This window comes from Macaca nemestrina, chromosome 15, assembly GCF_043159975.1.
Source record: "Macaca nemestrina isolate mMacNem1 chromosome 15, mMacNem.hap1, whole genome shotgun sequence".
NCBI lineage: Eukaryota > Metazoa > Chordata > Mammalia > Primates > Cercopithecidae > Macaca > Macaca nemestrina.
The window spans coordinates 44,188,975-44,202,409 of NC_092139.1; the positions used below are offsets into that span (position 1 = coordinate 44,188,975).

A 13,435-nucleotide genomic window follows, 5' to 3' on the forward strand; every position below is an offset into this window, starting at 1 on the left:
CTTTTCCTGTTCCAAAGATCAGGAAGATAGTTTTGGCTTTTTTTGTTTAGGTATGTGATCCATCTCAAATTAAATTTTGTGTATAGCGTGAGGTAGGTGTCAAGTTTCACTTTATATTTACATCTGATGGTCTAACCATTTGTTGAAACTACTTTCCTTTCCCTGTTGATACATAGGACAGAATTAAAAAAAAAAAAACTGTCCAGCCAAGGAAGTGAAAAAACTGAACCTCTGAGTCTCATAAACCAAACCTCTGGGTCTCTCAGACTATCCCCAACCTTGGTGTCCCATTCCTTACCAAATTAGTTTGTTCACAGTTATCTTGTGATTCTCAGAAATTAGTTCACTCATATGTGAAGATTTATAAGGTAACAACTTTTCACAGGGCCTGTAACTGTGCTATCCAGTATGGAACCACTAGCTACATGTAGCTATTTAAATTTAATTTAAATTGTATTAAAAATTTAGCTTATCAGTTACAATAGCCACATTTTGAGTACTCAGCAGCCACATATGGACACATATGGCTCTCTTACTGAACAGCATATATATAGAATATTTCCATTTTTTTCTACAGTGCTGGACAGCGCTAGCCTATAGAATAAGAACAGAGTCAGGCTTTGTACAGTTTTGTAGCATACTTTAATGAATTTTTGGTTTTGTTTTGTTAACTAGCATTCAGTGTCTATTTTTCTCTTCTTGCTTATTTCTCATTCTTCCATGTTCCTATTTCAATTCTAAAGTGTACAGTCCTAGCCAATCCTTTTGTCCGTCTAAAAATGCAGTATCTTATATCTGTTCTTTGCTGCTTAGAAGAAAGAATTCCCCTGGCTGTGCATGGAATCATTCTTTTGTGGAGCCTACCTAGTACTGACCTGTTTAACTTCTCTCAATGCTTGACGTCTTCCAACTGCTGCCGGGATGCCTGGACATCCCCTTTCAAGGTGCAGCCCAGAGACAGATTATTTTGTCTTTCCTGTCTTGATTAACATTGCATCTCTCCTTAGCATTTCTACTGTAAATGTTAAACTTAGGAAAAGTAGTAGATTATGACCTGTAGCCATGTTCTTTATTAAGAATTCTGTCTAGTAGCGAACTTTGTTGCCATTTCATCATGAGCAACCACATAGGAATTTGTGAGATTTTCTCTCATTGTTTGCTGGGCATGAGCTGCACAGACACTGACTCTGCCATTAATGTCTTTCAGTGTGGGAATTTTGCTGTCCTCGTGGATCTTCATATCTTGCCGCAAGGTTCAAACAAAGATACAAGCTGGTTTTCTGAACAGAAGAAAGAGGTACAACAAAACTTTCTGCTGTTTAATTGCAAGTAGCTGCTGCTGCTGCTGCTACAAGAAATATTATCTTTTTCCAGCTTTCATTTCTATTGGTGGGGGAAAATGTTGGGTATTTAATTCTTGAAAAACAATTGTATTCTCAATGACAGACACATATGCACCCACTTTTTTTTTTCCTTCAGAAACTGACACATTCATACACTTCATATGATACTCTATTATTTAAACCAGACATTTTATACCTCTTTGTTTTGGGGGAAGGAGTTCTATATATTAAAAAAGAGAAGAAGAAGAAGTTAAAGTGACTATTTCAGGTAATCAGGGATTTTAACCTGACTGGTTGTGAAGGATAGCCTGAGCACCTGAAGCAGGTGTGGCGTTTAACACAAGGCTGAACCTTCACACCCATGTTAAAGCCTCAGCTTTTATTTTCTATCATCCTTGTATTATCATGAGCCTTTGACAAGTGAGGAGATACTTGACCACTTCTCACAGTGGTCAGTCAGGAAAGCCAGCAGTGGGGGGCTTAGCAGAGCGTGATGTTGGACTTCCCTGAGCCTCAGCCTCCTCATCTGAAAGTGAAGGGGTTTGCCTAGATGCCAGATCCACTCCTGGTTCTAAGTTTCAACAATCCCACCCAAGTGCTGCTTGTGGTGGAGGCTTACAAGCTGCACTGAGCTCTCACCATTACTTTGCTTCCTTCTCTGATCCCTGCTCTCCAGAGAGCAAGAGTAACCAGCTTGTGGCTTTTACATACCTTTAAAATGTGTTAAAATATAGTATATGCAGAAGAAACTATTGACAGTGGTGGGGGAAAAAAAAAAAGCCACCCTTTTCTGTGATAATTGCTTTTAATCAGCTTTTGGAGATCACCAGAAAAGAGATCCCCACCTCCCAAGAAAGATTTTATAGGATAATACATTTTCATTCAAAGGATAATATTATCAAGACTTTGCTGTCATTATTTTGCAAAGAATACCTGGTGACCTAAAGTTGAGGAAAGGAAGGCACAAGGTTCTGTATGACGGGATTTATCATTCAGGTAAATAACTGTAGACTCTCCTCTTCATGACTTTTAAGTATTTAGCAAGTCAATCAACATCTCCTACTGCCACTTACCTTCATATAATTCCACTCTTTAGCTTACTAACACATGTTGCTGTGATTCAAAACTGTTCGCTCGTTTCCCCAAAGTGACCAATAGTCACCCAAGGGGACCTCACCCCGAAATCTTCTGACTTGGCTTAAATTAACAATGTTATAAATCCACCATTCCAGGCCCGTTCTCCATTCCCTTTCAGCTTTGCCACCTTAGACCTTTATCAGCCTTAGACCTTTCTTGTTAATATTGAGTCCGTTTTGCCCAAGATTCAGTTAATTTGGAACGCTTTAAAATAAAGCCCTGGGTGTGTGAATCACCTCATAGCCAAAGCGTGAGGCTAGGTTTTTTTTTTTTTAGGAGCCACATGCAGCTGCATGGATGCTCATAGTACCTACTTGAGGGCAGCAGGGCATGACTTAGCAAAGCTGCACAGTGCATGACAGGACCTGCAGAGCAGTGCTGCGCTGGCAGCTGCAAGGGGCAGGTCGCTGTAGCAAGCTGAGCTTGCCACTCAAAACCAAATAGTCAATTTGCTGCTGCTTCTTTAATTTGTCCTTTTAAAATGTGTATTGGCCAGGCACAGTGACACACACTGTAATCCCAGCACTTTGGGAGGCTAAGGTGGGTGGATTGCCTGAGCCCAGGAGTTCAAACCAGCCTGGGCAACATGGTGAAACCCCATCTATATAAAAAATAAAAAATTAGCCAGATGTGGTGGCTTGTGTCTGGAATCCCAGCTACTCTGCAGGCTGAGGTAGGAGGGTCACTTGAGCCCAGGAGGTTGAGGCTGCAGTCAGAGCTGTGATCATGCCACTGAACTCCACCGTGGGCAGCAGTGTGAGACCCTGTCTCAAAAAAAAAACAAAAACAAAAACAAAAAAATTCACTGACGTTAAAACTCCTCTGGGATCATTTGTGTGTGTGTAAGAAAGGAGAAAAGCTAGTTGAGGAAAGGCTATGACTTTAGCTTACGTTCAGTGTCCCCAGGCTTTCATCTTTTTTTTCATTAGATCCTCTCATGATTGGGATTTCATAAGCAACCAATTTGATTGCATTTTAACAGTCATTTTATATCGTGAAACCCTGAGAATATCCAGTTCCTTTTTAGAAAAAAGAACTAATTACATGTATTAACCATATGTTTACTTTGAGTGCAGCACGAGTAGTCTTTGTACCCAAACAGTTGAACTCAAACTGTTCCATTTGTAAACTCGAGGAAGCGAGCACAGCCCGTTAGCCTAGAGATGCCCTCTGTATCTCTCTCTTACGCACTGATTTTAACTTGTTCTTCTTGTCTGCCCCTCAAAGGTAGCTGAGAAGTTTTCTTTTCTTGCATTGTTGTGGTTCTGAAGAGAAAGCTTCGCTAAGTGTGGTGTGGTCAGTTACTGGTGTCTATCACACTGCACTTGGTCTACCTTCCATTTGTCAAACTGACTCATGGAAGGAAAGCCCCAGAGCTAGAGGGAGAAAATTTGTGCGTATGAGCCTTTGCTTTATTTTTGTCATACTATTTTTAGTTTTAGCCTTATAGGGCATTTATGGCCAAATTTTAGCAATCCTTGTTTCCATGTATGTCTTTCACATATTTTCTAGCGCAGTCATAGTTGAACTCTGCATGTGAAGCAAAATTCTTTAATTGTTTAAAAAAAAAAAAAACCTATGAGGCGGCAAGGCTGCCTTTTTGTTGTGTGAACAATGCCGAAACACTCAACTGTAAAGGGATATCTCTGTATTCCATGAGGCACTGCATCTTTGGACTGCAACATGAAAAGCAGGAGAGAGGAAACCAGTGTTTGTATTTTATCTAGAAACTCACACTCATGAGTTAAATCAAGGGTTTTCTGTACTGTTTGAGGGATGTAAGTGTTAGTAATAAAGGAAAAGTTTTGCTATCATTGCTCCTCAGAACAGCTAAAAATTTTGTTGTTTTAATTTGTGAAGATTCTAAGAGCTGAGATGACATTGCAAGAAACCAGCAAAACAGGTTTGAGGTGACCTGGGCAACTCACCTCAAGTTTGCTGCAGTCTTTGGGAATTAAACAGGAATCATCAGTCCTTATACATCAGTTCTTAATTTAAATTAAGAAATTTAGATTTGTGTGTTATTTTACTCTCTTTTTCTACATTAGGTTACAATTTCCTGTTAGTGCAGGAAACAACTTCAAAGAGTATCTTCCCATTGTGTGGTTGGGCTTAAATTTTTGTTTACCTTTGCCATAAATAACACCAAAACAATAAAACAATTATATTTATAAGTCATAAAACAATTGACATATCCAGAAACTGACTAGTGATAAGGAATACTGAAATTGAATTAAAACCACGTGTTTCTGTTGCCTAATAAATGTTCATCTACTTTAGAGAAATTACATTATTTTCACGGTTAATACATGAGTGTAGTGCATTTTTACAAAAACAAACTGGCATATACAGTATCATCAGGAGCATAGAAGAAAATAGGATTAGTGATTTCCAGTTCTCTGCTTAACTCACTGCTCAACAGTTTCCTTCTTCAGTAGATTTGTAAACCCAAGAGCAGAAACTAATGAATGATGGTGCTTAGATTGTAAAAAATTTTTAGACCAAGTTTGAAAAATGGGATAGTTTATATAAAAATTACTGTTTCTGACTCCTTTTGAACAAAAATCTAGCAACATTGTGCATGTAAACATGAAACAGTCCCCTGAAACCATGGGGGGCTGCTTGCTGTTGACTGGGCTGTGGTGTGGGTTCCCCATGCCGTTGCACCAGCAGTGGATGAATATGCCCTTACTCCTGGCCCCGTCCCCGTCTACAGTCCCCTGGCTGGCCACACTGGGTGTTTCCCTGGGGCCCTGATGCCAGCCAGTATTGGCTCTTCTTGACTTATTTCTTCTATTTGTCACAGTAGAACTGATTGATACTTATATGAAAGCATTCTTTACCACACTTACTACCTCCTCACCCTGATGTTTACATTGAAGTGTTTTTATCTTTCTTTTAGAAATATGAAACTGAGGCAGAAAGAAATGAAATGACTTTCCCAGATCACACAATGAGCCAACATCATGGTTTCGAGCAAACTTCAGTAGCAAATTTAAATTTGTGGTGTTATTCATGAGCACACATGACCTTCCTTTCAACATTCATAGCTAAATTAAAAAGCAAACAAAATGAAATGTTCATTGTTGACTTTTTAATAGGTATCATGTTAACTTTTTTGCATTAGATTCTAAGGTTATATCTAATTTTTTATTTGCTTTAGGAAGTCTGTTTACTGTTAAAAGAAACCATTGATTCAAGAGTTCAGGAGTACTTGGAAGTTCGCAAACAGCACAGGCCATCAAATGCAGAATTCACAAGATCCAGTCCCTTGTCCTTAAAAGGTAGGCACAGAGCACTTTGATTTTGGACAAAAAATAAATAGAATTTCTGCTCTGTAGAGATGGCAATTATGTTTGACTCTGACTGTCATGTTAGTATAGTGATACATTTTAAAAATATATCCTAATGAAGATACTTTGTTTGGGTAAAGAAAATTAACCAAAGAGTCCTCAGGACTTTTAATGGTAGCAAAATGCATAAAAATAGCAAATAAAACATTCCTAAGGAAACTGTAAATTCTTTAAAGGATTGTTTTTTATTTTTAAGGTTTTTTTTATTTTTAGTAGACATGTAATAATTATGCATATTTATAGGATACAGAATGATAGTTTGATACAGGTATACAACGTGTAATTTTCAAATTAAAGTAATTAGCATATCTATCACCTGAACATTTATCATTTCTTTGTTGCAAGCATTTAAAATCCTCACTTGTTTTTTTTTTAAATATACAATAAATTAATGTTAACCATATTTACCCTATAGTGCTATAGAACACTAGAACTTACTCTAGTAGTAATCTTATATCCATTAACTAACCTCTTCCTATCCTTCCCTTCCCCATCCTTCCTACTCTTCTAATACCCACAACTCTCTCCAATTGTATGAGCTCAATTTTTTTTTAATAAATAGCTTCTACATATAAGTGAGAATATGTGATATCTATTTTCTTATTTTCTGATTACATCATCAAATTTTAGTATGTCTATATATCTCCTTTTTTTTCTTTTTCTTTCTTTCTTTTTTTTTTTTTTTTTTGGTTACAGTAGTTAAGTTCTTAAGTGGTGATTTGTGAGATTTTGGTGCACCCATCACTCAAGCAGTGTACACTAAACCTGATTTGTAGTCTTTTATTCCTCACTCCCTTCCCACCCTTTCCCTCCGAGTCCCCAGTCTATTGTGCCATTCTTATGCCTTTGTATCCTCATAGTTTAGCTCCCACTTATGAGTTTGGCTTTCCATTCCTGAGTTACTTCACTTAGAATAATAGTCTCCAGTCGCATCCAGGTTGCTGAGAATGCCATTAATTCATTCCTTTTTATGGCTGAATGGTATTCCATTGTGTGTGTGCCTGACTTACTTCACTTAATTTCCTTTGGGCTCATCCATGTTGCTATTGAAACAGGAACAGATATCTTATCCCCCACACAGGGTGTGTGATGGGGGTGTGGCTTGCTTCATCGCTGCCCTGCAGCTCAAACTCTTAGGGGAATATACAGAACGGGCAGTTCATAGGGAGCATGGACTCCAACCCTACAGCAGCAGCAGCGTCTAGGGTTGTGTGTGTTTACATTTCCTGAAGCCCCAGTGGGCGTGTGTTACAATGTGCTTTTTCAGTTTAGCCGTCTTAATCAGCTCAGTTAGGCCCTCTGCCTTATCTCAAGGACAGAGGGCTTTCTGTATCCCAGGTTCTTGCCTTGGTGTACCGGAAATATTGGATCACACGTGGGCTTGGAGAATGGGTGCAAGGTTTTATTGAGTGGAGGTAGCTCTCAGCCAGGTGAATGGAGAGGCCAGAAGGAGGATCGAGTGGGAAGGTGGTCTTCCCCTGGAGCTGGGCCGCCCAGCTGCCGGACTCTCTGACTGCCCCTGGCAAAATTTCTCCTTATCCCGCTGTCAATGGCCTGCCAGAGTCTGCTGGTGCCTGTCGGAACAACTTCTTCCGTTCCTCTGCTCCTGTTGACGTCCAGCCGCCTGTGTGTGTGCCTGCTAGGGTCTGGGGGGTTTTATAGGCACAAGATGGGGGGTGTGGCTGGCCAGGGTGGTCTGGGAAAATGCAACATTTGGGCGTGAAAACAGGAGTGCCTGTCCTCACCTAGGTCTGTGGGCACAGGCCCAAGGGTGGAGCCCTCACCAGGGACCCTTCCCTTCTCTACCCAGCACTTCCTTGCCCCCCTCCCATATCACCATGAATGACAGATTTTATTCTTTTTTTTTTTTGTACATATTGCTGAATAGTATTCCATTGTGTATACATACAGCACATTTTCTTTATCCATTCATCTGGTGATGAACATTTAGACTGATTCCATATCTTAGCTATTGTGAGTAGCACTGCAGTAAACAAAGGGGTACAGATCTCTTCAATATACTGATTTTCTTCTTTTGTTAAAATACCTAGTAGGGAGATTGGTGGGATCATATGGTAATTCTATTTGTAGGTTTTTGAGGAACCTCCAGATTGTTCTCCATAATGGTTGTACTAATTTAAATTCCCATGAACCATGTATGTGAGTTCCTTTGTCTTCACATCCTTGCCAGCACTTGTTAGTTTTTGTCTTTTTGATAATAGCCATCCTAACTGTGGTGAGATATCTCATTGTGGTTTTGATTTGCATTTCCCTGATGATTAATAATGTTAAGCAGTGTTTCATATACTTGTTGGCCATGTGTATGTCTTCTTTTGAGAAATATTCAAATCCTTTGCACATTTTAAAATCAGATTCACTTTTTTGCTATTGAGTTATTTGAGTTCTTTGTATATTATGGACATTAGTCCTTTGTCAGATTAATAGTTTGCAAATTTTGTCTCCCATTCTACAGGTTGTCTCTTCACTCTGTTGATTGTTTCCTTTGCTGTATGGAAGATTTTTAGTTTGATATAGTCCCATTTTTCTATTTTTGTTTTTATTGCTTGTGCTTTTGAAGTCTTACTCATAAAATCCTTGCCTAGACCAATGTCTTGAAGAGTTTTCCTTGGGTTTTCTTCTAGTAGTTTTTTAGTTTTCGGTCTTACGTTCAAGCGTTTAATTCATTTTGAGTTGATTTTTGTATCCAGTGAGAGATAGGGGCCGAGTTTCATTCTTCTGCATATGGATATCCAGTTTTCCCAGCAGCATTTATTAAAGAAAGTGTCCTTTCCCCTAATATGGTTCTTGGCGCCTTTGTTAAAAATCAGTTGGCTCTAAATAAGTGAACTTATTTCTGGGTTCTCTATTCCGTTCCATTGGTCTGTGTGTCTGTTTTTATAACCATACCATGCTATTGTGGTTACTATAGCTTTGTAGTATATTTTGAAATCAGGTAATATGATGCTTCCGGCTTTGTTCTTTTGCTCACAATTGCTTTGGCTATTTGGGTCTTTTGTGGTTCCATACAAATTTTAGTGTTATTTTCTTCTATTTCTGTGAAGAATGTCATTGGTATTTTGGTAGGGATTGGTTAATACATGCTTAGACTCTTACTAAACTGTCAGTTTCTAAAAGGTATAAGCATTGTTGACCCAACTTGACCACAAGATTGCTTTTCACAGATGACAGAGGTTCATCGTGTTCTAGGCTGCGTAGATCTAGACACCTGCAGGGACAAGAGGGACACACCATGGTACACCACCATCTTACATTGTTTATTAACAGCATCACTAAAAACGGAAATTGATTCATGCTTTTACTTTGTCATCAGTGCCAAAAACATCTCTCTATACATTTACCTAACTGCCTATTTTCAGCTGATCCTATAGTGTTCTAAGCCTGTTTCAAAACCAAGTTCAAAACCACTAACCAAAAAGCCATGCCTATTTCCTCCTCAGTCTTCAGTTCTATGTCTCACGTTCCCTGAAAATAGAGTTGTTGTTTCTGTGTAGGTAGTTTGGATGAATGTGGATTGTTTATGCTTTTGTGTATATTGGATATCTTCTCTCATTTGTGTGAGTTCCTTAGCTTTTTTTCCATTTCCAGATCCGTGTAATGGAATATGCCTCAGCATGGGTATATATACTTAATATACAACCCTGGATAAGCTGAAGTCTCTAGGCTGGTGACTTTGCTCGTTGCTATAATAATACTAATATTTTTTATGCTTTGAGATTTCTTTATAAACAATTTGCATAAATGACTTGGAGGCTGTTTTTCCAATTATATGATATAGAGGCGTATGAAAATTATTCACAAACTTGGTCAAAGAACAGAATAGTACAGATATTGCCAATAGCCTCATTGTTTATAAGAGTTACCTGAAAATTTATTTCAGTAGATTCAGTAAAAAATTATTGAGATAAGGCTTTTTAAAGACTTGACTATCAATTCCCATAAATCCTACCTCACTAATATTTTTCTCTTAACCTTGCCCATATTGAGTATTACCAATGTTTTTGATTTTTGCCAGACTGACAGGCCAAAAGTCAAAAAACGAGATATTGTGCTTTTTGATTTTTATTTATCTGTGTTATAGTTTAGATTTGTGGTTTTTGCCTTTTCCCTCATAATTTTTTTTTCCTTTTGTCACTCCCTTGGTCAAGGCCCATCTTGATCAGCTCTTAAATTAATGCCACAGCCTGTGATTTTCCTCTTAATTCATCCACACCTCTGCTGCCAGGGTGGCCTTTTGAAGGCAAAAATGTGATAGCTCCTAGCTTGAAACCCTTTGTGGTCAGGAACCTTAGTTGCCTGACATTCTTTATTTCACCTTTTCTCTGCTTGAGACTAGCCAGAGTGGGTCTGGCTCTTAAGCAGAGAAGAAGTTGATTAAAGATACTAGATAGCTCACAGGATCTCGGGGAGTGCCAGAGAGCCCTGTTGTGAAGCTACACAAAACAGCCTCAGCCATGAGTCAGGGACAGCTTTGAGACATGCTCCCTGTGATGCTTATGACCATATATCAGAAGCTTTGCTGAGCATCATCCTCTGCCCCATCCTGCAGAGACCGACTGCCCAGCCTGTGGCCACAGCCTTGTGCTGTTTTTTCCCTTCTGAGTCCTCCACAAGGCAAAACTAGATTTAATGGCTGTCTCCTAGTTACAAGTGAGTCAGGGGAGGCAAAATGTTTGGCTTTTACCTTGGGAAATTGACACAAGATGTGGAAAGTCATCAAAACATAGGATGATGGTCAACAATTTTGAGTGGGTAGACACAAGTTACAAATATCCACTAATAACTTTCCTCTTGGCTTCCTTCTTCCATGAGCTGCTATTCAGTAACAAGAAGCTATTGCCTAACAGCCTGACTTTCCCAACTACAAAGGAAATGTGCTCACCAAATATCCTCCAAAAGAGATGACCCCCCAGAGTCTCAAGTCCCAGCTCCAAGTCCAGGATTTCTAAGTGATGTTTACTCCCCTTCTAGTTCATTCCCAGCGCATATTTGTTAACTTTTCAACTAAGTAATGAAGTGAACTACTGCCAACAAACCTTAAATAAAATAGTAGGGAAACAGAAAGCCAAAAAAGTAACTGATATAAATAAATACATGATGCAGCAAAGAAGACAATGAGGTAGGTAGATGCTACCATTCTAACTTCTGTAACCATGAAATAAGTAGCTGATGTTTGTATCTTACCTCCTCTATTTATTTTGTATTCTCTGTGTTCTTTGCCTGTAATTCATCTGATTAGCTTTCTTTACCTTCATTCCCCCAGGATTTGAGCTGCCAGTGGTCCTGCCTTGATGAGATTGCCATTGTTTTAATTAACTTTTAGCACTGGGTATGTTTCACCAGGTAGAACTCATTACATTCTTTTTTTTTTTGGTCTATATACTTCTCTCCCCACATTCATCTCATCATGAGCCGGCATTTCAACTCCCGTTTGGCCTGTCTGTATAGTGCCATAAAGAGCCTGAAACAGTCACATGGTACTTTGAACTTTCAGCCCGATTCATTGTTATCATCTGTGTTACAATCATCCTTTCAGTGCTAAGGAAGCAGAGTCGTGGAGATGGAAAGTAAATGTTTGCTGAGGTGGTCATCTCCCTTTCCCAGTCCTTCATTCCAGGAACCATGTATCTGGCCAAGGTAGCACATATTGTTCTGCTGGTCAGAGCCTATATTGCATCCCTTAGGACCTTACTCCAGTTCTACAAGGCCCTGCCTCATAATTGGCATCACAACTGAGTTTTCAGTAGACCTTTCTACCACTGAGTAAGGCCAGCTGCAGTTGAGCTGTGCTTGATTGTTTGTAAGACCATTGAATTTTACAAGCCCACTGTCTTATTTTGTTTCCTGTAAAATGAGCTGCTTTGTCAGAATCGCAGTGCTGGTGATGGCAAATGAGGCCTTCCTGAAGTCTATGGATGATGTGGCTGGCAGAAACATGGCAGGCATACAGGGCACATCCAAATCCAGAAGAAAGCTCCATTTTAGTGAAGATAAGGCATTGGCTTCTCTGTGATGAAAGAGGTCAAATGTCATCTACCCACCATCACTGGCCTATCTCCCTATGAAATGAGAGTTGGTGGGAAGGCTCAGATTAATTGCTATTGCTGGCAAATTGGGCATTTGGCAGAGCTCAGTCTTGGTTAGGTTAAGTCTGTGTTGAGCCCTAGCAGAACATTCATCCATGCCTCCATGGCCACATTGCTTATGAGACCTTTGAGCAGGTACTTTGGCAGCTAGGGAAAGAGGCCAGCCAGCATCCACGGGGTAGGTCACCTTGTCTAACTCATTATAAAAACCTCTTCTGAATGGGGCTTGCTGTGGTATGAAGTATCCCCCAAAATTCACATATTGGAAATGGTCCCCACTGTAACAGTGTTGGAAGGTGGGGAGAGCATTTGCATTATGAAGGCAGAGCCTTCATAAATAGGTTAATGTTGTTTTAAAGGGCTTGATGGAGAGAGTTTGTCCCCTTTTGCCTTTCCTCCTGCCATGTGAGGATACAGCATTCCTTCCCTCTGGAAGACTCCGTGTTCAAGGCACCATCTTGGAAACAGAGATCAGACTCTCACCAAACCTGCTGGTGCCTTGATCTTGGACTTCCCATCCTCCACAACTGTGAGAACGTAAATTTCTATTCTTTATTCTAGTTTGCAGTATTTTGTTTTAGCAACACAATAGACTAAGACAGGGCCCTTTGGAGAACTTTCACAAAATGCATAAATATTCTCACACTCTAACTTTTTCCCAAATGTTTATGTCACCAGTTCTTGATGACCCTCTCTTTAAACTATTAACCACTGCCAGTGAATCAGTATGTATTTGTTTCTCAGGCCATCTCTCCTTACAGACCACATAGACCCAAAATATACCACTCAGCAGTCTGCTCACTGGACAGATTTTTCTTTTCTACCCTGAGTGAGGTTATGTCATTATATTCATTCACTTCTGGCTAATACCATCCCATTGGGCAGTGACACTGATTAGGCACAAATTTTTATCTAATAACTGGTGAGTGAAGCTATTACCTTTTCAAGTCTCTCATATTGGCCAGAGAAACACGCAGACATACTCATTGTTTGTGCTTATTTCTTAGTAGTAAGGGGTACAAGGTGTAAAAACCTTGATTTTCCTTTTAGATGAACTTTTTCCTGTGCACCAGGCCGTTCGGAAATATATTTTGAAAGGCTTTATCTGTCACCATCTGACATGCCTATGTCTTAGAATGACAGCCAGAATACATGCCACCTTCTGCTCTGTAAGTCCTGTCATAAATCCTTTGGTGTAGTAGACCAGAACAATGTCCTGCAAGATACTGAGATAATGAAGGTCCCCGTAGACTCAGTAGTATCACTGAAGCAGAATGTCAACAGAGCAATGAGGCAAATCAGTGAAGCTGTGTGACTTTCTCTGCCAGTAGACAGAAACCTGCTTCTGTGTTCGCTGTTCACTGGGATAGAAAAAAACAGATTTTGCCACCTCTGTAGTACTGATGTTAGGTGCTGTGGTGCTCCAGCTGAGAGACCGACTCTGGAAGAATCCCTGGCTATTTAAACTTATATTAACCTTCCATCATTCTTTAAGACT

The 13,435-nt window shown here is 39.6% G+C and overlaps 1 protein-coding gene across 4 annotated transcripts in view; it reads left to right on the top strand.

Annotated features, from left to right (window-relative positions):
- SLX4I (SLX4 interacting protein) overlaps window positions 1-13,435 on the top strand; it is a 203,531-nt gene that overhangs the window by 123,571 nt on the left and 66,525 nt on the right. For all 4 annotated transcript variants that reach the window (XM_011741154.3, XM_011741152.3, XM_071079663.1 and 1 more), the window contains 2 exons: window positions 1,208-1,297; window positions 5,644-5,764. In XM_011741154.3, coding sequence (XP_011739456.2) covers window positions 1,208-1,297; window positions 5,644-5,764 — 211 coding nt within the window. The remainder of the gene's footprint in view (window positions 1-1,207; window positions 1,298-5,643; window positions 5,765-13,435) is intronic.